The following is a 22620-nucleotide window of genomic DNA, read 5'->3' as shown; positions in this document are numbered from 1 at the left end:
AAAAATTCTATTTCTTTAGAGACAAGCTCTCGATATGTTGCCCAGACGCAGAAAGTTCTGTTGGACAGTGCTATAAGCCTATATTTCCTGCAAACTAGAAATAGATCTACAGGCTTGATTAGATTTGGGTTAAACATTTTTGTAAAGAATATTTAACAGATGACATTATATCACATTGGAGCCACATGAGGTGGGAATGTCTTACTATTAATTATGCTGAGTTTGATTGCTTGGTTAAGGTGGGAATTGTCAGATACCACGTAGTGCCATACTTACTATGACATTCAGCATTTCCTCACTCAATGAGGTACTCATCCTGAACCATACTCAGTTTTGGTATTTCAAATAATAAGGATAGGCCGGACACAGTGGCTCATGCCTGTAATCCTAGCACTCTGGGAGGCCGAGGCGGGTGGATCATTTGAGCTCAGAAGTTCGAGACCAGCCTGAGCAAGAGAGAGAGCCCGTCTCTACTAAAAATAGAAAAAAATTATATGGACAACTAAAAATATATATGGAAAAAAAATTAGCCAGGCATGGTGATGCATGTCTGTAGTCCCAGCTACTCGGGAGGCTGAGGCAGGAGGATCGCTTGAGCCCAGGAGTTTGAGGTTGCTGTGAGCTAGGCTGATGCCACAGCACTCTACCTGGGCAACAGAGTGAGACTGTGTCTCAAAAAAAAAAAAAAAAGAAAGAAAGAAATAATAAGGATAATATTTTTTTTTAATTAGTTCACTCGGGCTGAAAAATCATCTTTTTAAAAAAAAATTTTTTTTTTTTTTGAGGGGACTGGATCTCCCTCTGTTCCTTGGACATGAGAGCAAGTGGCATCATGATAGCTCATTGCAACTTCAAAATCCTGGGCTTAAGTGATCCTCCTGCCTCAGCCTCCTGAGTTGCTGGAAATACAGGCATGCACCACCATGCCCAGCATATTTTTATTCTATTTTATATTTTTGTAGAGAAGGGGGTGGGGTCTTACTATGTTGCTAAGTCTGGTCTTGAACTCCTTATCTCAAGTGATCCTCCCATCTCAGCCTCTCAAAGTGCTAGGTTAAGGTGTCAGCCACCATGCTCAGCTAAGGACAATAAATTTTTTTAAATGGATCTTGTCCTTCATGTTTATAACCTATAGACAGTAGTAGACACACAAAAACAGTCTAAGAATATAAAGTAACAGGAAGTACAAATAAATGTGGTTGCAAACCAAGAGCAGTGAACCAGGAATAGAATTTTGGAAAAGACAACAAAGATAGAGAAAGGGGAAGAAGCAGTGTGTGAAAGCAGAGAGTTAGGAATGAGCAAATTATGTACCAAGGAAAGCTTTCATTTAAAGTGAACAAAATTGAGAAAAATATCCCATGGCTTCAATCAAGACTCTAGAGAGCTGGGGTTTGGGAAACATTTAGATTTCTAATTGCCTGAGAAAGCAAAATGGCTTCCAAGGCAGTGGTTCCCACCCTAACTCCCTTGATGACATGAGGATGGACAGTGAGTCAGTTTCTGTTATTTCCAAAAGCCTACAGAAAATGGAACACTTGCTTGCAACACTTCTGCACAAATTAAAAAAAAAAAAATCTTCACTGGCTTAAAAACAAAAACATATGCTTTATTAAAAAAACCTTCCAGGCCGGGCGCGGTGGCTCACGCCTGTAATCCTAGCACTCTGGGAGGCCGAGGTGGGCGGATCGTTTGAGCTCAGGAGTTCGAGACCAGCCTGAGCAAGAGCGAGACCCCATCTCTACCAAAAATAGAAAGAAATTATATGGACTGCTAAAAATATATATAGAAAAAAAAAAATTAGCCGGGCATGGTGGCGCATGCCTGTAGTCCCAGCTACTCGGGAGGCTGAGACAGGAGGATCGCTTGAGCTCAGGAGTTTGAGGTTGCTGTGAGCTAGGCTGACGCCACGGCACTCACTCTAGCCTGGGCAACAGAGTGAGACTCTGTCTCAAAAAAAAAAAAAAAAAAAAAACAACCTTCCAAACTGAAGTATATAAAGTAAAAAGTAAAAGATTGAACCATGCACCCTCTGACACCCACATACCCCATTGTCCCAATTTACCTCCCCAGAGTAACCAGAGTGATTTGGTGTGTATAGTGCCAGATCTGTTTATAAATATGCAACCATATATACATAAATATTAGCTAATATTATTAATAGAGTATAGCTATATCATCATTTAACCATTCCCTCATGATAGATATTTAGATTGTTTCCAATCTGCCCTATTACAAAAATGCTTCATTGAATATCATTTCACATATATTAAAATCTTGCTTGAGTGCCTTTGCTTTTTGCTGGTATTATAGTAAATCAGTATATTAATTCAGTATATTATTTCATGAAAAAATGAATTAACTACTGAGCTTATGAATGTAGTTTGGTAGAAAGTCTTTCAAAACAGTTCCTTAGTCAGGGAAGGGACAAAAGGGGTGTCTGGTGCCGCCTGAAGGGAGCACTATAGTGTTTGTCTCAGTCTTTTCATTCTTACCACTGACTGAAGGTGGAGGTTTGCCAGAAGTGCCCTTCACACGTGCTGTTCTCTATGTGGAACAGATGGAAGGGGCACTTGGAGGGCAAGTAGACGGACTATGTGACATCTTGGACTTCGGCTGCCCTCTCCCCCTCACACTTCTCAGAAGAAATTTACATTTACAGCCTCTCCTTCATTCTTTCACAGTCATATATACCTCTCTTCACTTGCCTCCTACCACATCTGGTAAGTCTTGTTGATTCTTCTCCTGAGACTAGACAAGGAATCACCTCCAGAACTTGGAATAGGATCGCTCTGCCAAGGAAACTCTGAGACCCTTGGATAAACAAAATCTGTTCCCTTGATGTTCTCAATGAAGGATGAATATGGAGGTGTCCTGGGGAATGACCCTGAATTTTCCTCAGCACCACAAAGAGGAAATCCATCCCTGCCTAGAGGCCAGCCTGGTCATCGCCACAGAGGAAGAGTGTCCTTGGGTTCCAGCCACCTTGTGTTGCCCCTCACTCCATAAAGAATCTCTCCATATTACCCATCTTGAAGGACCTGGGCTAGGTTTTATTAAAGGAACTAACAGGTTTCCTTATACCTTGAGGCACTGAAAACACAGGAGTCAACTCATAATGGACTAGATTAACAATCTGTAGAAATAGTTTACTGTAAAAGATGGTTTATATTTAAGTTGCTGAGGTTCAGCCACAGTGGCTAAAGTCTGGTCTCAGGAAAAGACAACTGAAGTTTAGAGAGACCTAAATGTACCATGCCTGGCCGAAGAAAGAATGAGTAACTAAGAGCAAATGGTCTGCCTAGGGCTTAGAAAAGGGTTATCTGAAGAGCAAGGTCAGGGTTCTCCAGAGAAACAGAACCTGTTTTTATTTTTTATTTTATTTAAAAAAATTTTTTTGAGATAGGGTCTCTCTGTTGCCCGGGCTAGAGTATAGTGGCATCATCATAGCTCACTGCAACCTCACACTCCTGGGCTCAAACAATCTTTCCCCTTTAGCTTCCCAAGTAGTTGGGGCTACAGGCATGCACCACCATGCCTGGCTAATTTTTTATTTTATTTTTTTGTAGAGATAGGTCTCGATATGTTGCCCAGGCTGGTCTTGAACTCCTGGCCTCAAGCATTCCTTCTGCCTCAGCCCCCCAAAGTGCTGGAATTACAGGTGTGAAGCACTGCGCCTGACCAGAACATGTTTTTATATATGTTGTATTTTAAGGTATTGGCTGATGTGGTTGTGGGGGCTGGCAAGTCTAAAATCTGTAGGGCAGGCCAGCAGTCTGGAAACACGCAGAAGTGATGCTGCAGTTTTGAGGTTTTGAGGCAGAATATCTTCTCTGGGAAACCTGTTTTTGCTTTTAAGGCCTTAAGGCATTGAATGAGACCTACCCACATTATCAAGGGTAATCTCCTTTATTTAAAGTCAACTGATAGTAGGTGTCAACCACATCTGTAGAACAGTTTCACTGCAATATCTAGATTACCGGTTTTAATCTTTTTCTTTCTTCTTTTTTCCTTTTTTTAAGAGATGGAGTCTTGAGCCAGGCACAGTGGCTCATGCTTGTAATCCTATGTCTACAAAAATATCCTGTCTCTACAAAAACTAAAACTAAAACTAAAAAAAAAAAAAAAGATGGGCATGGTGGCATACACCTGTAGTCCCAGCTACTGAGGCAGGAGGATTGCTTGAGCCCAGGAACTAGAGGCTGCAGTGAGCTATGATTGCACCACTGCACTCCAGCCTGGGCAACAGAGCAAGACCTTGTCTCTTCAAAAGAGAGAGAGAGAGAGAGAGAGAGATGGTGGTGGTGGTGGGGGGGTATCTCCGTATGTTGTCCAGGCTGGCCTTGAACTCCTGGACTCAAGGGATCCTCTTGCCTCAGTCTCTGAGTAGCTGGGATTACAGGTGTGCACCACTGTGCCAGGCTTAGATGAGTGTTTGATTAAATATCTGGGTGGTATAAGCCAGCCAAGTCGACACATTAAACTAACCAGCACACAAGGTATTCCAGTTTTCATCCAGCCCTAACCTGTTTGAAACAGACACTAAAGTGGGGATATGAGTTAGGTCACTGGAGTGAGGGGCTACACTGGGGGCAGGAACAAGCCCTGGTTACAAGCTCTTTCCATAAAACAGGAGCTTTGAAACTTTATTACGTACCAGACATGATTTCTAAGCACTTTGCATATAGTAAGTCATTTAATTATCAGGGCAAACTTCTGATGTAAGCAGTATTACTGCCTCAATATTACACATGAGAAAACTAAGTAAGGTGCAGAGAGATTAGGTAACTTATGCAATGTCACCAAGATGTAAGTTGAAGAGCCTTGGTATGAACCCAGGCAGTCTGGCTACAGAACCTACTGTCCTATGACACTCTGATGTCCTGGATCCAAACATATACCCTCCAAGCAACATCATGTTTGTGGATTTGGCTTCCCTGGTTCCTTGACTCTGGAAAGAGGATGGCCCATATGTCAAATGAGTATCCCCGTGGGCATGGTGGCTCACACCTGTAATCCTAGCACTTTGGGAGGCCAAGGTGGGAGGATTGCTTGAGGTCAAGAGTTTGAGACCAGCCTCAGTAAGAGCGAGACCCTGTCTCTACAAAAAAATAGAAAAATTAGCTGGGCATGGTGGTGTATGGCTGTAGTCCCAGCTACTCATGAGGAGGCTGAGACAGGAGGATCGCTTGAGCCCAGAAGTTTGAGGCTGCAGTGAGTTATGATGATGCCACTACACTCTAGCCCTGGCAAGAGAGCAAGACCCTATCTGGGGAAAAAAAAAACAGTATCCCTGCCCCTGGAAAGTGCAATCCTCCCATGGACATTCGCAATGTAGTTTAAATACTGGTCTCTGGTGAGAGCATTCCAGAGATTTGGAGCCATATGGAGCCTGCTAACAAATGGAGGCTCTGGGCCCACAAAGCTGGGGCCAAGCCCTGAACCAGAAGACCTCACCAATGTCCTGCCATCCTGCGAGACCAGCCAGCATGGCCCATGGGCATCTCTCCCCTGCACTGCTGTGTCCTGCCCCACTCAGGTCCTCATTTTGGGGCCCTGCAAATTGTTCTAACTGCCCCTCCTCCCATCTTCTATAGCACTGCCAGATCAATTTTCATGATGATTCCGATTTGCTTTTCATAAGTACTTTGGAATGTTCACTTCTTTTTTTCATTTCTCTGTTCAAAACCCTTCAGGTCTCCCCACTGCATACCAAACATAGTCTACGTGGTTTACCTATGGATTCAAGCCCTAAGTGTGCAGCTTCACTTTCCAACCTTTCTCCACCACTTACATCCTCTACTCACCCTGAGCCACACCCTGATGGTCTCACCCCACCTCCCTTTGCATGCTTTCCTGTGCTTGCTACTGTTCTATCCACATAACAAAAACTCTTTTGCTCCTAAAATCCTATCTTCTTTGAGGTTCACTTCAAATTCTGCTTTCCCATTATCATTCCAGCTAGAAAGGGTCTTTCTATCATTTAAATCCCCAGAAGCACTTTGTTACAAGTTCTTTAAGGTGCTTGCCAGACAGGTCTTGAATTGTCATCACAGTACTGGGAAGTATGTTTGATCCTATCTACAACATCAGAAGCTCTTGGAGGGGAGAAGGTTGTAAAGCAGGTGTTGTCAATCTTTTTTGGTCTCAGGGTTGCTTTACTTGATTAACAATATTTGAGGGCTCCAAATGGCTTGTTTATGAAAGTTTTATCTATGGATATTTCCTATATTAAAAATTAAAAATGAGAAAATTTTAAAATATTTGCTTATTAATTCACTTCCTTTTTCTTAGAGACAAGGTCTTGCTCTGTTGCCCAGGAGTGCAGTGGTGCCATCATAGCTCACTGTAGCCTTGAACTCCTGGGCTCACATGATCCTCCTGCCTCAGCCTCCCAAGTTGCTGGATTATAGGCATGAGCCACCGTTCCCAGCCCTATTAATTCATTTTTTAAAAGCCCATTGCATGTTAACATAAATAACACGACTTAATGAAAAATAACTGTGTTTTCCAAAACAAAAAAACAATTTGTTTGAGAAGGGTGGCATTGTTTTATATTTTTGCAAATCCCCTGATGTCTGGCTTAATAGAAGACAACTGGATTCTTATATCTGCTTCTCTCTGTGGTGATATGTGGCTTAGGTTGAAGTAAATGAAGAGAATCTGTCCTCACATAGACATGCAAGAGGTCTTGGACCACATTTTGGGAAACACTGTAATAAAAGAGAAAGTATTGACTGGGAATCAGAAGAACTGCATTCTTATTCTGGCCCTTTCATTTAATTGATACATGACTTTGTTCAAGACACACAACCTCTGTTTTCTTGTCTGTAAAATAGGTATTTCAATTCCTACCTCACAAGATTATATGCTAAGGATTAAGTGAACTAATATATTTAAAGTGCCTGACATGTGGTAGAGTTTAATAAACATTGGCCTGGCTAGGAGGATTATCAAGTTATTGCTATGAGGCAAGAGTAATTGCTGAAGGTTGGACAACAACAGATGTCTACAGAGGAGGAGGAAGGCCTTGGTTAGGCTTTCAAAAGAAAGGACATAAACAATCAGAAAAACCACGTACAAGGACAGGTAACAGGTTTTACACATTTTTTTTTTTTTTTTTTTTAGAGATGGGATCTCACTATGTTGCCCAGGCTAGTCTCCAACTGCAGGACTCAAGCAATCCTCCCACCTCAGCCTCCTGAGTACCTGGGACTACAGTGCGTGCCACTGTGCCTGGCAATACATTTTTAAAATGTTATCCCTGTAATATAAACATGCTCATGATAGAAAATTTGGAAAATACTATTTTTTCCACATAGTTGAAGTCATTCTGTATGCAAAATTTGTAATCTGTGTCACTTAATGGCATATCATGAACATTTCTCCATGTTATTAAATTTGCTTTGACAACATTGATTTTAATCGCTGCTTAAGATTTCATTGCATAGATGATTTATTTAACCATATCCCCATAAGATATCCAAATTGTTGTTTTACATTTTTTGTAATTATAAAAAATGCTACACTAAGCATTTCTCTTAATTAATCTTTGTCCCAGTTTGTTAAGATTGTCTAGGCTAGCTTTCTAAAAGGAAAATTATAGATGATACGTCTTATGGTTAAGATCAAAGGCTCTGGAATCACTTGACCTAGGTTTGTATCCCATCTAACACCCTTATTTGGGGGCAAGTCACTTAACCTCTTTAAGCCTTAGTTCTTTCACCCATGTAAGAATAACACTTCTTATCTCACAGGGCTCTTGTGAAGATTGAGGGTCCTTGTGAATGCAAAGTGCTTGCCCTAGAACCTGACACAATATATGAGCTCCATAAATGTTAGCTGTCATTATTATCACAAATTAAGTTCATATGCATATATATACATTTTTTAAAGAGACAGGGTCTTGCTATGCGATTCAGGACTTAAACTCCTGAGCTCAAACCATCTTGCTGCCTTAGGCTCCCCTGGGTAGCTGGCACCACCGTGCCTGGCTTTAAGTTTGTATATTTAATCATATCCATGTATATACATACAACAGGTCTGTTTCTGGAGTATTGGTTTGGCTCCTTTTTCTGTCAATTCTTGTACTAACTGTAATTATAATCCTTTATTTTTATATTACTTGTTTTATAATGAGTTTGCGGTAAAGAGCTAAAAATATAGAGAGTCCCTTTTTTTCCCTCCTGTTTGCTTTTCTTGTCTGCTTTTTATTGCAGATGAACAGAAGAATTATTTTATCAAGTAACAAAAGATTCCATTAGAAGTGTGATTGAATGTTGTAAAAGTGAGAAATTAATTTGGTAAAAATCTTTATAAGATTCATTTTTTTTCTAAGATGATGGCTTATTTCTCCATTTTTTCAATCTTCTTTCTACAGAATTTTATAATTTTCTTTTTCTTTTTTTTTGAGACAGAGTCTCACTCTGTTGCCCGGGCTAGAGTGCCGTGGCATCAGCCTAGCTCACAGCAACCTCAAACTCCTGGGCTCAAGTGATCCACTGCCTCAGCTTCCCGAGTAGCTGGGACTACAGGCATGTGCCACCATGCCCAGCTAATTTTTCTATATATATTTTTATTTTTATTTTTTAATTTTTTATTTTTATTTATTTATTTTTTTTGAGACAGAGTCTCACTTTGTTGCCCAGGCTAGAGTGAGTGCCCTGGCATCAGCCTAGCTCACAGCAACCTCAAACTCCTGGGCTTAAGCGATCCTCCTGCCTCAGCCTCCCGAGTAGCTGGGACTACGGGCATGCGCCACTATGCCCGGCTAATTTTTCTATATATATATTTTTAGTTGTCCATATAATTTCTTTCTATTTTTAGTAGAGACAGGGTCTCGCTCTTGCTCAGGCTGGTCTCGAACTCCTGACCTTGAGCGATCCACCCGCCTCGGCCTCCCAGAGTGCTAGGATTACAGGCGTGAGCCACCGCAGCCGGCCTATATATATTTTTAGTTGGCCAGATAATTTCTTTCTATTTTTAGTAGAGACGGGGTCTCGCTCTTGCTCAGGCTGGTCTCCAACCCCTGACCTCGAGCGATCCTCCTGCCTCGGCCTCCCAGAGTGCTAGGATAATTTTCTTAATATAGGCATCTCACATTTTTCAGTAAACATACAACTAAGTATTTTATGGTGATATTACTGTTAACACTGTGAATGGGGAAAATACTAATCACAATAAGTAATATATATTGAAGGTTTACTATGTGCAGGGTAGATTCTAAGTACTTTACTATATTAACTAATTTAATCCTCATAACAACTTTATAAAAACTATTATTTACATTCCCATTTTGTGGATGAGCAAACTGAAGCCAGAGGGGTTAGGGTCAGATGGTTAGTAAATGGATGAACAGGGCTTTAACCTCTTGTCATCTGGCTTAGCAAGCCATGCTCTTAACTATCATATTATTGGGATATTTTTACTAATTATGTCTTCTAACTTAGTAGATAAGAAGGCTACAGATTTATTTTATATTTATCTTGTGTCAAGTGGCTTCTCTGCATTCTATTATTAATCCTCATCATTCTAAAATTGATTCTCATGGATTTTCTATGTATACAATCATATCATCTGCAAACGATGATAAATTTGCCTCTCCCTTTCCAAAAGTTATAACCTCTTTTTTTCTATTTCTAGTCTCATTATATTGGATTTTTCAGAATAATATTAAATAACTCAGTGATGAAACTAGACATTCTTGTTTATCTTTACATAAGTTGACTTCATATTAATATATACACATATATGAAGAATATTAAGACTGTTAAGAATGTTCACAGAAAATGCAATTGACTTACCGTGTCCTCTTCTTTGACAAATAAAAGTGATCAAATGTTTTTCTTGTTTCGTTTATTTTTGACCTATCATGTAAATAAATTTACTAGCATCTAACTTTGTGTTAATTGTTGGGATAAACCCTAATTGGTTATGTTATATAATGACTATGTTAATATACTGTTAAATTTTATTTATTAGTGCTAAATATTTTAGGATATTTACATTTATATCCATAAATGAGGTTCTATAGCTTTTTTGGGTGCTATTTCTGATAGGTTTTGATGTTAAATATGTTCTGGCTTCATAAATAAATTGGGAAGTTTTCCATTTTTTTCTATGTTCAGAACATTTCCTGCTTTCTATTCATTTTGACAGATAAATACTGTATAATAGAGATGACAAGAAAGAGAATGCAAATCGGCACAGATTATTTTGCCTCAGTAACTCTGCCACTTTTGTAGCTGGAGGACAGCCTTGATTGTGAAGAAGCAATTTGGAGCAGTAGGAGGGTCAAACGGGCCATTATTCTGGTGTTGAAGAGAGTGCCTGGCTGGGCAGGCACGGGGGTGAGTGAAGGTGGGCCTGAGGAGGGAGGCAAATGCTGGGGGAGGAGGGGAGCACAACAGAAGGTGAAAAGAGGGTTTATGATAGGCTGGAGGTGTTTAAACAAGGACAAAAAACAGAATCCAGTGGAAGAACTGGGCCTGAAGGTGAGGAATGCTGGTGGGCTCCCTGGGAGGATTACCTGGGAGAGGGTCCTCCCCTCCAGAAAGTCTCCAGTGCTCTGGCCTATTGATCACTGGCTCCTGTTGGAGACAGTAACATTATTTCTCACCTGGGGTATTTGCCCTTTTGTCCCACCATCTCCCTAACTTCACCTGAGCAAAGGCCTACATCCCACAGTACAACGGTGATTCACATGCTTCTCAGCACACAGGTCAGCATGGAGGGCTCAGCAGAGAGAACTGGAGCTTAAGAATAGGCTTCACTAGCCAGGCGTGGTGGCTCACGCCTGTAATCCTAGCACTCTGGGAGGCCGAGGTGGGTGGATCGCTCGAGGTCAGGAGTTGGAGACCAGCCTGAGCAAGAGCGAGACCCCCCGTCTCTACTAAAAATAGAAAGAAATGATCTGGCCAACTAAAAGTATATATAGAAAAGATTAGCCGGGCATGGTGGCACATGCCTGTAGTCCCAGCTACTCGGGAGGCTGAAGCAGTAGGATTGCTTAAGCCCAGGAGTTTGAGGTTGCTGTGAGCTACCTCACGGGACTCACTCTAGCCCGGGCAACAGAGCGAGACTCTGTCTCAAAAAAAAAAAAAGAATAGGCTTCACTAACTGTGACTTAATGCCTAGGGACGAGTCTTGTTCAAAGTTCTCTGTTTCTTTTTCAGTCCTTCCCTTCTCGCTCCTCCTCTACAGCTAGCTTATGTAGACAGACTCATGGCATAAGAAAGTGCTGTAGGAAAGGCCAGAGCAATGTGATATATACAATTACTGAGAAATGTTCAGCATCATGCTTGCCACATAGCTGAGGCCATTTTGAATGAAAAGACAAAGACAACACACGGACATGAAATTCAGCCTATGTAAACTTATTTTAAAGTCAGTCAGAAATTCTAGGCTCTTTTCACATTTTCACAAAAAGAAAATAATTTTCTTTTTGAAAATTATTTTAACTGATGGCAAAACAGACATTACTGTTTCATAGATTTTGTCCTCCCTCCCTCTCACCCATGACAAGTTAGTTAACAACCAACAGAGCAGCCACCAGCTTGATATCAGGAGTGAGATGCCAGGAGCACAGATGGTCCACAACCTAGATTATTAGCTGCTACAGAAGAAACAACATCTAGGCTGGGCGCGGTGGCTCACGCCTATATTTACCCTAGCACTCTGGGAGGCCGAGGCAGGAGGATTGCTCGAGGTCAGGAGTTCGAGACCAACCTGAGCAAGAGCGAGACCCCCGTCTCTACTAAAAATAGAAAGAAGTTATCTGGTCAACTAATTAGCCAGGCATGGTGGCGCATACCTGTAGTCCCAGCTACTTGGGAGGCTGAGGCAGGAGGATTGCTTGAGCTCAGGAGTTTGAGGTTGCTGTGAGCTAGGCTGACACCATGGCATTCTAGCCTGGGCAACAGAGCGAGACTCTGTCTGGGAAAAAAAAAAAAAAAAAGAAACAACATCTAACAAGTCTTCTGTGAATGCACAGCTGGGGCACAGAACAAGCAGACCTCCTCAACAACTCTTTTTCTCCCTCGTAAAATGCCAGTGGAGCACTCACCCACTTCCTGCGGACAACCACCCACTGAAAGGATTTGCAGGGAAGAATTCCAAATAAATTCTGTACATACTGTACTCTAATGGAGGGGTGCATAGTGACTTCCTTCCAAAGAGTACAGTATGGAGAGCCGGGGTGGGGGAAAGGGAGAAGGAGGGAGCGAATCACTTTACAGTGGAGAAGCCTGATAAACTCTACTTCTGCTAGGTGATAAAGTCAACATCAACAGCCATAAATCATGCTGATAGTATGAATCCTTGATATGGCGTGATGAAAATGGCACTTTACCTCTGTGATCGTCCTTCTCAAAACGAGTAACCCCAGTTTAATCATGAGAGGATCATCAGGCAAATCCCAACAGAGGGGCATCCTACAATATACCTGATGAGTACTCATCAAAACTGTCAAGGTCATCAAAAACAAGGAACATCTGAGAAACCGTCACAGCCAAGAGGAGCCTAAGGACACATGACAAATAAATGTAATATGATATCCTGCATGGGATCGTGAAGCAGAAAAAGGTCAGGTGGTGGTAATAATAATAATAACAGACATTCCCAGCATGTTCTATTATGAAACAATACAAGATAAAAAAAATAATAGACAAAAGCACATCCAACCCCTTCAGGGTTCATGGCGCATTATCTTTGTTCTTTGGTTTTCCGACTTTCATCCTTTTGGGGCACTTAGGTTGTACCCAGGATTCCCCAGAGCTTATCCTGTCCACACCCTTTCCATGTTTCCTAGGGCTCTGTCCCCCCACGGCCATGGTGATCTCATTCATTCCTAGTGCTTTCAGATAGCTTTGTTCTGGCGACTTCCCAATCTGGTTGGGAATCACTGTTCATCCAACTTTCTATTACACAGCGCCCCCTAGACGTCCAATTCAGCATGACCAAACCCAAACCCCGAGACTCCCTAATTCTCATTTCTCATCTCGTTCCTGAGTGGTCAGAACCCTAGGCATCACCCCTGACTTCTGTTTCTCATGGCCCCCTGCCAGTCATCCCTAGTTTCTGTCAACGCATCCGCATAGGGCCTCCTGTATTGCGTTCTCCTCTCCATCCTCACTTCTGGGCCCTCAACACCAGTTGGCTCCCTGCCTTCAGGTTGTTTCCATTTCCCTCCCTAGGTCTTTTCTTGCTTCGTTCTTTTCCCTCGTTTCCGTCTCTCTAACACATGTTTACACCATTTAAGACAGAGAATCACTAGGAATTAGTGGCTGAATTACCACAATGTATTTAAAAATGAAACATAGGCGACAAAGTCCATTCTGATAGCACCAGCCATTAACCCAGTTTTCTATGTTCTTATGGACCTAAGTAATGACCCAAGAAAAACCTCTGAAGAGAAAGACGGGAAAAGCTGACATAACATGGCTGCAAGACTCAATCAACTTGAGACCTAAACATGACAGCGTGAGAAGATAATGAAGAAACTTTAAACACTGAAAGTAAAGAGAAAGTATAAAACGTCAATTACGAACATTTATATTGCAAGAAGATGCTACACAAAAAGAGCGGCTGTCCCACCGAGCCAGCCAGGAGTCGAACCTGGAATCTTCTGATCCGTAGTCAGACGCGTTATCCATTGCGCCACTGGCCCTGAGACAATTGTGCTTGCCTCAGTGATAATACTTCAAGGTTATACTGCAGGGTTTCATGGGAGGTGTAGTCTCTGAACGGAATTCTGCGGACCACGAGGCATTCTGGGAGATTGAAGTTCGTCACGAACCAGACCCTAAGATAGATGGATCTGCGGTAACAGCGCTGTACGTCACTGTGCCGCCCGCGGATTGGTAGGAAGAGCTACTTCTCACCACTCCTCCTCCTCCTACTCAGAAGCTGTGGAAGACGCTCTGGTTGTTAAGGCGACTCGTCCCGCCTTCTGGGGTCCTTTTTCGGCTTTGCGATTGGCTGCTAGTATCAAGGAATCCCGGCGTGGACAGCGCGAGGGAAAAGATGGCGGCGATGGCGGTCGGGGGTGCCGGTGGGAGCCGCGTGTCCAGCGGGAGGGACCTGAATTGCGTCCCCGAAATAGCTGACACACTAGGGGCCGTGGCCAAGCAGGGGTGAGGGCCGGACCTCCACTAGCGGAATGCGGGGTCCGAACTCGGGGACAGAGAAGGGCAGACTAGTCTCGAAGAAGCAGGGGTGAAGGGGTCGGATAGCATGAGGGCGGGAGAAACCATTACTTCTTGGCGGGGAGGAGCTCGGGAACATGAGAAACATGCCAGCGTGTGATCACTGAGTCCAAAAGTCAGGGGAGTTGTTGGGTAAACTCAAAAAGGTCCCTGGAGGTCGATATTATTGTCTGGGAGTGGAAGAAAGTGTTAGCGGGTAAGGGAGAAAAGAGGTTAATCTTTAGGGGGGAGGCATGGGCAGTACTGGAAAGCCAGTGACACTATAGTAGAAAAAAATACCTGGCGTGATTTCCATCTTTTCTCCTTATTCATCTTTTCCATGGCTGTGCTTTAGGGAGAAATTAAGGCACCGTGCAGCGGAAGTGACATGCCCCAAGATGGGCTGAAACTCAGCAGCCTAGTGGGGTGACTGATGGCAGCTGAAAGGGCTGTGGAAAGTCAAGATAGTGTAAATCCAGTTGCATGGATCTCTGGGCACTCCTGCTCTCTTTACATGATGATTCTGGGTCTGTCGCGGTTGTAGGTTTGATTTCCTCTGCATGCCTGTCTTCCACCCGCGTTTCAAGAGGGAGTTCACCCAGGAACCTGCTAAGAATCGGCCTGGCCCCCAGACACGATCAGACCTACTGCTGTCAGGAAGGGGTAGGGACCATCCCATATGCCCTTAATTATTAGAGGCAGTAACAACTAATGCTTTATCAAAGCCTTCATTTTCCTCCTTTTCTTACTTAGAAGTATTGGTTAGTCCCTGGGATATAGATAACTTATTGTTTTCTCCTTGCTTACTTGCTAAAAGCCTCAGTTCCCTACTCTGTATCAGGCTGTCCCATATCTGTATAGAAACAGCCTTTGTCATCTCTACTCTGGATTCCCTGCTAAGAACTAGAAATTGAACAAGTAAAGTGCTGAACCTTATATATCTTTTGTCTTTCTTGGGTGGGGGAGTGCAGACTGGAATACGCTAATTGTGGGAAAGCTTTCTCCATGGATTCGTCCAGATTCAAAAGTGGAAAAGATCCGCAGGAACTCTGAGGCGGTAAGACTGTTTGACCTCTCTGCTGGATCTTTCTAAAAATTAGGTCTATAACCAAGCTGGGTGGAGAGAGTGGTCCCCCCCCCCCCACCCAATAACTTGGTAAATAAAGACAAATCAACTGATACAATCCAATTAAAGCTATTTGGTTGTTAGCTTTTAACCTTTTCCTCTTGATCTCCATTCCAGGCCATGTTACAGGAGCTGAATTTTAGTGCATATCTGGGTCTTCCAGCTTTCCTGCTGCCCCTGAATCAGGAAGATAACACCAACCTGGCCAGAGTTTTGACCAACCACATCCACACTGGCCACCACTCCTCCATGGTATGGTCAAGGGGCTCCTTTCCTGCTGCATAGTATGGTAGTCGGGCTGTCCTAAGTACCTTCTTGTGCCTAGCCATTCAGTAAAGGGTGTATTTGGCAGAATTAAAATATCAGTATTTCCCACGCTCCCCATCTAAAAGTAGTATGAAGACAGTTTCAAAACATAGAGGATATATAATTATTTCCAGAAACTTATAGTTGAAATAAAAGACAAGACAGATATTTATGTAAGAATATATACAAGGTACATATACACATACATAACCACAAATCAGTAAAAGCATATAAAAGGATTCACTTGAGGTCCAGATCAAGATCTTTTTAATTGGGAGGACCTTTTTAGATCCAATGAATTCAAAGTAGAGTTCTAAAAGGGTACCTGTTCCTGTGCAGTTCTGGATGCGGGTACCCTTGGTGGCACCAGAAGACCTGAGGGATGATATAATTGATAATGCACCAACTACCCACACAGAGGAGTACAGTGGAGAGGAGAAGACATGGATGTGGTATGTCTCCTTTTACTGCTATACCAGGGCAAGGGCTAGGGTGAGGGTGGAACCTGTAGGGAGGTCTCCTTGAGCTATGGTGATTGGTAGGCCATGTGTATTTGACTGTATTTTTCTGTTTTTCTGTATTTGACTCTGGATAGGTGGCACAACTTCCGCACTCTGTGTGACTACAGCAAGAGGATTGCAGTGGGTAAGTCCATGAGGATCCTGGAATAGGTCTCCTTTCTCTGACCTCCATGAATAAGATTCAGGAGTTTCAAGTTTACTTAGCAATTTTGCCACTTGCCCTGTGCTTTAAACTGCCTTGCTCTTAAAGAAGAAAAGTAAACACATCTCGCACAAAGGAGCAAGAAAGGGCTTCTTGCCTGGCAGTGGTTGACAGGTCTTTCTCTTCCATTGTGTAGCTCTTGAAATTGGTGCTGACCTCCCATCTAATCATGTCATTGATCGTTGGCTTGGAGAGCCCATCAAAGCAGCCATTCTTCCTACCAGCATTTTCCTGACCAATAAGAAGGGATTTCCTGTTCTGTCTAAGATGCACCAGAGGCTTATCTTCCGGCTCCTCAAGGTGAGTGGTAGAAGGGTTCTAAAGGTGGTCCAGCCTTATTCACATGTGTATGATGCTTTTTTCTTGTGGGGCTGACACTTTCCCTCTCTGGTTTCTATAAAGCAATTTCAGCAAAGTTGGGGTTGAGAACAAAAAGGGAAATGTCACTAGGAGCCCCAGAAACCTTTCAAAAGGAACTGGACCTGAGAACTTTACAGAAGGTTTCGTTTAGGAAGTTATAGCAAGGATTCATGGGACTCTTTGAGCCAGGATGATGCTTATATGGCATAAGAGGGCTTTATAAGTTTACTGAAGGCTTGTGCTGCTTTTGTCAGTATTGGGGCAGACACTAGGGAACTGTCGGTCTGGGCCTTATTTTGTGCTATGACTCTTTGGTTATAAACCATAATATCCCAGAATCTTGGTTTGAGGGCTGTACCTGATGGTCCAACTTCTCTCATAGCTGGAGGTGCAGTTTATCATCACGGGCACCAACCACCACTCAGAGAAGGAGTTCTGCTCCTACCTCCAGTACTTGGAATACTTAAGCCAGAACCGCCCTCCACCCAATGCCTACGAACTCTTTGCCAAGGGCTATGAAGACTATCTGCAGTCCCCGCTCCAGGTAGGTCTGGAGTATACTGAGAGGAGGAAGGTGGGGGGTGAAAATGTCTCTTGACAGTAGGTGCCCCCAAATCTTAACAAAGTTCAGGAGGCAATGGGAAGTTTTTGATGTTCTGGTGCATTGTCCTTTGCCAGAAACTGGCTAACTTTGTCTTTTTCCTCTGATTCATCAGCCACTGATGGACAATCTGGAATCTCAGACATATGAAGTGTTTGAAAAGGACCCCATCAAATACTCTCAGTACCAGCAGGTACAGTGTGGGGCCCAGGCCAGTAAAAACACAGGGCCAGGATGACCTGGGCAGGATGGGATTGTAGTCATGAGGTCTTCTCTCCCTCCCCCAGGCCATCTATAAATGTCTGCTAGACCGAGTATCAGAAGAGGAAAAGGATACCAATGTCCAGTGAGTGCTTTCCCCTCTATCCTAGGGATTTGCATGCCTACTTCTCTATATGCTGAGTCTGCTTGACATTTCCCCTTTCTTTCTTAGGGTACTGATGGTGCTGGGAGCAGGTCGGGGTCCCCTGGTGAATGCTTCCCTGCGGGCAGCCAAGCAGGCTGACAGGCGGATAAAGCTGTACGCTGTGGAGAAGAACCCAAATGCTGTGGTTACGTGAGTAGCAACCTGCTTGCTGAGAAGTTTCTCCCAGTTGCCAAATTTCTTTAACATCTCTCCTTACCTTATCGTCTCTGTTTCAGGCTAGAGAACTGGCAGTTTGAAGAATGGGGAAGCCAGGTGACAGTAGTCTCATCAGACATGAGGGAATGGGTGGCTCCAGAGAAAGCAGACATCATTGTCAGTGAGCTTCTGGGTTCCTTCGCAGACAATGAACTGTCACCTGAGTGCCTGGATGGAGCCCAGCACTTCCTAAAAGGTGCCTCCAGGTTTGAGTATTTGTGGAGGGTAATGGTGGGTGGGGCAGCAACCTGGGAGGAGGTTACAGGGTTTAGGGGAAAGTGGGTTGGACTTAGGTCAGATCATATGAGGTTGGTTTTTTTTTTGTTTTTTTTTTTCTTCACATGGGGTCTCACTGTATTTCCCAGGCTGATCTCTGGATCGTAAGAGTTTGAGCACTGCTGCTACACTGCCTCTGTGCCCTTAGCAAATAAAATCATTCTCCAAACCCTAGTGTTCAGATCTGTAAAAGGAGGGGAGTGGACTCCCTGTGCTGACATAATACAAACCCTGGCCTTTTGTGGGCCTTTGACACCACAAAAGTTAAGAACCACCAGATTAACCAGATAGACTGTCTTAAGTTCCTTCAGTTTTAATCTTGTGTGACTATAAATTTAACCTAGAAGTAGAATCCCCCATGACAGGAATTGGGGGCAGGCAGGCCAGGGAATGCGACATGGATCTGCCTCTTCCTGTCATGTCCATGCCAGCCTTGGTCTATTTTGACATGGGAGAGTTGAGCCTTCATTTAGTACAGACACACTATTTCCCTCCCTTGGGAACTAATTTGACCCTCCTATTCTGCAGATGATGGCGTGAGCATTCCTGGGGAATACACCTCCTTCCTGGCTCCCATCTCCTCCTCCAAGCTGTACAATGAGGTCCGAGCCTGTCGGGAAAAGGACCGTGATCCTGAGGTAAAGAACCACTCTTCTGGAATGAAGTGGTAGTCTTTAGTCCTCCTCTTTTTCTGTATTTGCTTCAACTATTTTCTTCCACTGGAGACGATGAAGAGATGAAGGAGAAGTTGGGGGTGGGGAAAGTGGTTGAAGTATAACTATGCTTTTGTAATCTTTTTCTGCGTCCTTTAGGCTTGAACTTCTTTCCTTGGGGAAGTAGGTATCTCTTGCCTATATTTTCTAGCTCTTGCTCTCTCTCTCACCTGGGACAGGCCCAGTTTGAGATGCCTTATGTGGTACGGCTGCACAACTTCCACCAGCTGTCTGCACCCCAGCCTTGTTTCACCTTCAGCCATCCCAACAGAGGTAGGTTCCTGTATGGCTATCCTCTGACTGGAGGAGTGTGAGCTCACCCTCCTGCTTTCTTCCCTTGCGGTCCTAAATCTATTTAGGCTTCCCTTCCTGGGTCTTGCTCATGCTTTACCAAGTTGTCTAGAGCTTCTGGCCTCTTGTCACCCACACAGTTCTTTTCTGACAGATCCTATGATTGACAACAACCGCTACTGTACCTTGGAGTTTCCTGTGGAGGTGAACACAGTGCTGCATGGCTTTGCAGGCTACTTTGAGACTGTGCTTTATCAGAACATCACTCTGAGTGAGTGTCTGTGGCAGTGGATGGCAGGCATGAGGTTGGGCTGCCAGGGCAGCTTATGTACACATTTTCATTTCGATTCAAAGGGAACCCCAGGGTCAATGAGTGGAGATCTTTGACTGTTTCTGTGATCACAGAAGAGACCCTCCTAAACGTAGACAAAATGCATAGTCATGGAAACTTCCATTTTTTCATTCTTTTGTCCACACAGGTATCCGTCCAGAGACTCACTCTCCTGGGATGTTTTCATGGTTTCCCATCCTCTTCCCTATTAAGGTAGGAATTACCTTGAAGACTCTGTAGGTTAAGGAGTAACTTTTGCCATTGGTGTTCTGCCTCTTTTCTTCTCTCGGGAAGATATGTGGCTGTGATCCATGTTCTGCTCTCACATGCTCTTGAATCCTGGTGATAGGGTACTGGGATTATCTGTAGTGACCTTCCACCTGGCCTCTCCATGTTTACTCTGGCTACTCTTCTGTCCATTCTCAACCTTGAGCAAGAGTCACCTTTATTTATTTAATTATGATCTGACCTTTCTGCTGCTTAAAACTCTTCAATGCCTTCCCAATGCCCTTAGGATAAAAATCAAAATCTAAGACATTGCTAAGAAGACTTGGTGTAATCTAGTTTTTGCCTGCCTTTTCAGCTATTGTCCCATTGCTTACACTGCCTCAGCCCTATGGACCTTCTTTTGGTTCCTCTAGTACTCCTTCTTTCCTACCTCAGGCTTTCACACCTTTCTCCTAGAACTCTCCATTTCCTGTAAAGTTCTTTGCTCATCTATCTGTTCACATAGCTAACTTAACTTCCAGGTCTCCTTCAAAATATATATTGTCATATAAACTTTACCTGACCTCCTAGACTAGGTTAGTGTTCCCTTTCATAGGTTCTTTTATAGCACCCTGTACGTGTTCACAGCACTTACCACGCTTTATTTGTTCCAATGTCCAATTATTGAGTGTTCTGATAGATTTCAAGTAAGTTTCATGAAGGTTGGAACAGTCTGTCATGTTTATCACTTTATCTCCACACTTACCTTAATGCATCACCACATATAATTCATTAGCTCCACCCTGAACCTCCTGTATTTCTTCTTACAGCAGCCCATTACGGTGCGTGAAGGCCAGACCATCTGTGTGCGTTTTTGGCGATGCAGCAATTCCAAGAAGGTCTGGTATGAGTGGGCCGTGACAGCCCCAGTCTGTTCTGCTATTCATAACCCCACAGGCCGCTCATACACCATTGGCCTCTAGCCCTGCATGCAAGTGTCCAGAGCCTTAGAAGCAGATTCAGGTTCTGCTCCAGTAGCACAGAAGGTGCAATACATCAATGGGCTATGAGTCTTCTTGCCCATCAGATAGGAGCATTTCAATCTGCTTTCCTACCTTATGTCAAGGTGGGCAAGGGATAAGAATAATTGCAGGGCTCAAGCCACCAACCTGTGAAGACCTCAGGCCAGGGCATGAGGAATTAGTGCTGGATCTGAAGCTACCCACTCAGCCTCAAGAGCTCCCTGGAATAGTCCAGAGAACATGTGGTTGGAACAAATTTTCAGCCCTTCCTCAGCCTTCTCTGTTCTTGTTTGATGGTTTTATGTATGAGGAAATACAAATAAAGTTATAGCCCTTTCCTGCTCAACCCCTCTCTCTGCCACTGTTTTCCCACACATCACTTAGCCCAGGCATGTTCAGATCTCTGCCTTTATCCTAATGTAGGACCCAAAGGGGCCTAGCTGTTTTCCCTAGTTAGGAAGCTGAGTGGTGACTCTGGGACTTAAGCATATAGGCCTTTCTGATCAGCTACAGTGAGCTCTTGTCCATTACGACCTGTGGTTAGGCATTTCTCTGGGGAGGAGGCATAAAGTTTGCCGCCTTGGAGAAAGAAAGATGGAATAGTGAGTGAAGTCAGCTTCCATTCTGCATTCTTGAGCTGCTGCACTGCAAGTTCCAGGCATCTCTACAGGAATCCACCTATTTTTTTTGAATAAAATCACAGGATTAGAGTTTGAAGTCTTAGGAGCTCTTCTAATGCAATTTTCCATTTTACAGAGAGGGAATTTTAAATTGATACAATGACATGGTGTTAGTATCCAAATCAGAACTGGAACTCAGGTCCCCTGACTCTGGCTTTCTCCGTGTTACAACCAACTACATTTCTGGTAGCTACATTAGGCAGCTGAAGTTGGGGCGGCGGGGCGGGGTTCTGGAAGCCCTTGGAAAGTAAAGGTGGACATCAGTTCCTTCTTTTTATTTGAGATGAGGTCTTGCTCTGTTGCCCAGGCTGGAGTGCAGTGGCACAATCATAGCTCACTGCAGCCTCGAACTCCCAGCCTCAAAGCTATCCTCCCAACTTTGCGTCCCAAAGTGATACAATTACAGACTTGAGCCACCGTGCAGGACCTATTCCTTTCTGGTTAGAGGGCTCAGTGTACTGCTGCACCCAAAGAGTAACCTGAGGTTACTGTTACCTGAGAAGGTTACCTGTTTCAAGTTTACCTTTGCAATGGGAGGTGTGTGGGGCACTGATTTGAACCGAAGGTATGTGCCTTGTGGGACCAGGTGGTGACGATGAGGCAGAGTGTGGAAGAAGACAAATCTGTGGCGAACTTGGGTCTCCCAGGTCAGAAGGATTGTGTAGGTAGCCCACCTAGAATGGGGATGTAGAGTTCGCAGGCATCTCGGACGTGAAGCAAACGCAACCGCTCTCCACAAAACTGTCCCGAGGAAGACCGACGGCACCACTTCAAATCAGAATAGGGACGGCCAAGGACGTCTAATCGTATCTCCGGGTTGGCTCGGCCTCTCGGCTTGGCCTAGTCTACGCGAGCATGGGGGAGTAGGGACCAAGGCTCCCTTACTCTCGTTTTTAATCCGGTTCTCCCCGCCCTACGCAAGTCATTTACCCAATGAGAGACTGATAGGCGGCTACCGAAGGACGCTTCCACTTTCTTTGGGAGGTTAGCCAATCAATGGGAACTTGATGGTTGCTAAGAGACGTTTGAGTTTGCTCCACCCATGTTCAGGGCTTTAGCCAATGAGAATCTGTACTTTGGACTGTTGCCGCGAAACCAGTGAAGTTACTTCCACAGCCTGGTGTTCCAGCGCATGCGCAGATTGGGGACGCTTTTGGAAGACGGAGGGGCTGCCGCCAT

At 43.9% G+C, this 22620-nt stretch overlaps 1 protein-coding gene and 1 non-coding gene across 9 annotated transcripts; one reads left to right on the top strand and one right to left on the bottom strand.

Moving 5' to 3' along the window:
* Positions 1-13593: 13593 nt before the first annotated feature.
* Positions 13594-13666, bottom strand: TRNAR-ACG (transfer RNA arginine (anticodon ACG)). Its single transcript has one exon. It is a non-coding gene; the product is annotated as a tRNA-Arg (tRNA).
* A 149-nt stretch (positions 13667-13815) lies between these two features.
* Positions 13816-21103, top strand: PRMT5 (protein arginine methyltransferase 5). Of its 8 annotated transcripts, none has more exons than XM_069463323.1 (17): positions 13816-13859; positions 14728-14846; positions 15155-15240; positions 15427-15561; positions 15955-16067; positions 16211-16260; positions 16475-16638; positions 17081-17242; positions 17415-17492; positions 17587-17645; positions 17733-17855; positions 17942-18117; positions 18726-18835; positions 19090-19183; positions 19356-19472; positions 19681-19745; positions 20570-21091. In XM_069463323.1, the coding sequence occupies exons 2-17, from the start codon at positions 14744-14746 to the stop codon at positions 20720-20722; spliced, it is 1788 nt and encodes a 595-aa protein (XP_069319424.1). In that variant the 5' UTR covers positions 13816-13859; positions 14728-14743; the 3' UTR covers positions 20723-21091. The 8 variants fall into 8 exon arrangements, with proteins under 8 accessions (XP_069319424.1, XP_069319457.1, XP_069319466.1 ...); XM_069463365.1 differs by lacking the exon at positions 13816-13859 and adding an exon at positions 13867-14132 and having other exon boundaries at positions 20570-21103; XM_069463316.1 differs by lacking the exon at positions 13816-13859 and adding an exon at positions 14008-14214 and having other exon boundaries at positions 20570-21103.
* The last annotated feature ends 1517 nt before the right edge of the window (positions 21104-22620 follow it).

The sequence above is a fragment of the Eulemur rufifrons genome, chromosome 2, assembly GCF_041146395.1.
Source record: "Eulemur rufifrons isolate Redbay chromosome 2, OSU_ERuf_1, whole genome shotgun sequence".
NCBI classification, from domain to species: domain Eukaryota; kingdom Metazoa; phylum Chordata; class Mammalia; order Primates; family Lemuridae; genus Eulemur; species Eulemur rufifrons.
This window is presented reverse-complemented; position numbering and strand designations above follow the sequence as displayed.

Coding starts and splice junctions, on each gene's coding strand:
- PRMT5 (XM_069463365.1), top strand. CDS start 14,023: ATGGCGGCGATGGCGGTCGGGGGTGCCGGTGGGAGCCGCGTGTCCAGC. Junction 17,493..17,586: donor AATACTCTCAGTACCAGCAG/GTACAGTGTGGG, acceptor TCCCTCCCCCAG/GCCATCTATAAATGTCTGCT. Junction 19,184..19,355: donor CTTCAGCCATCCCAACAGAG/GTAGGTTCCTGT, acceptor CTTTTCTGACAG/ATCCTATGATTGACAACAAC.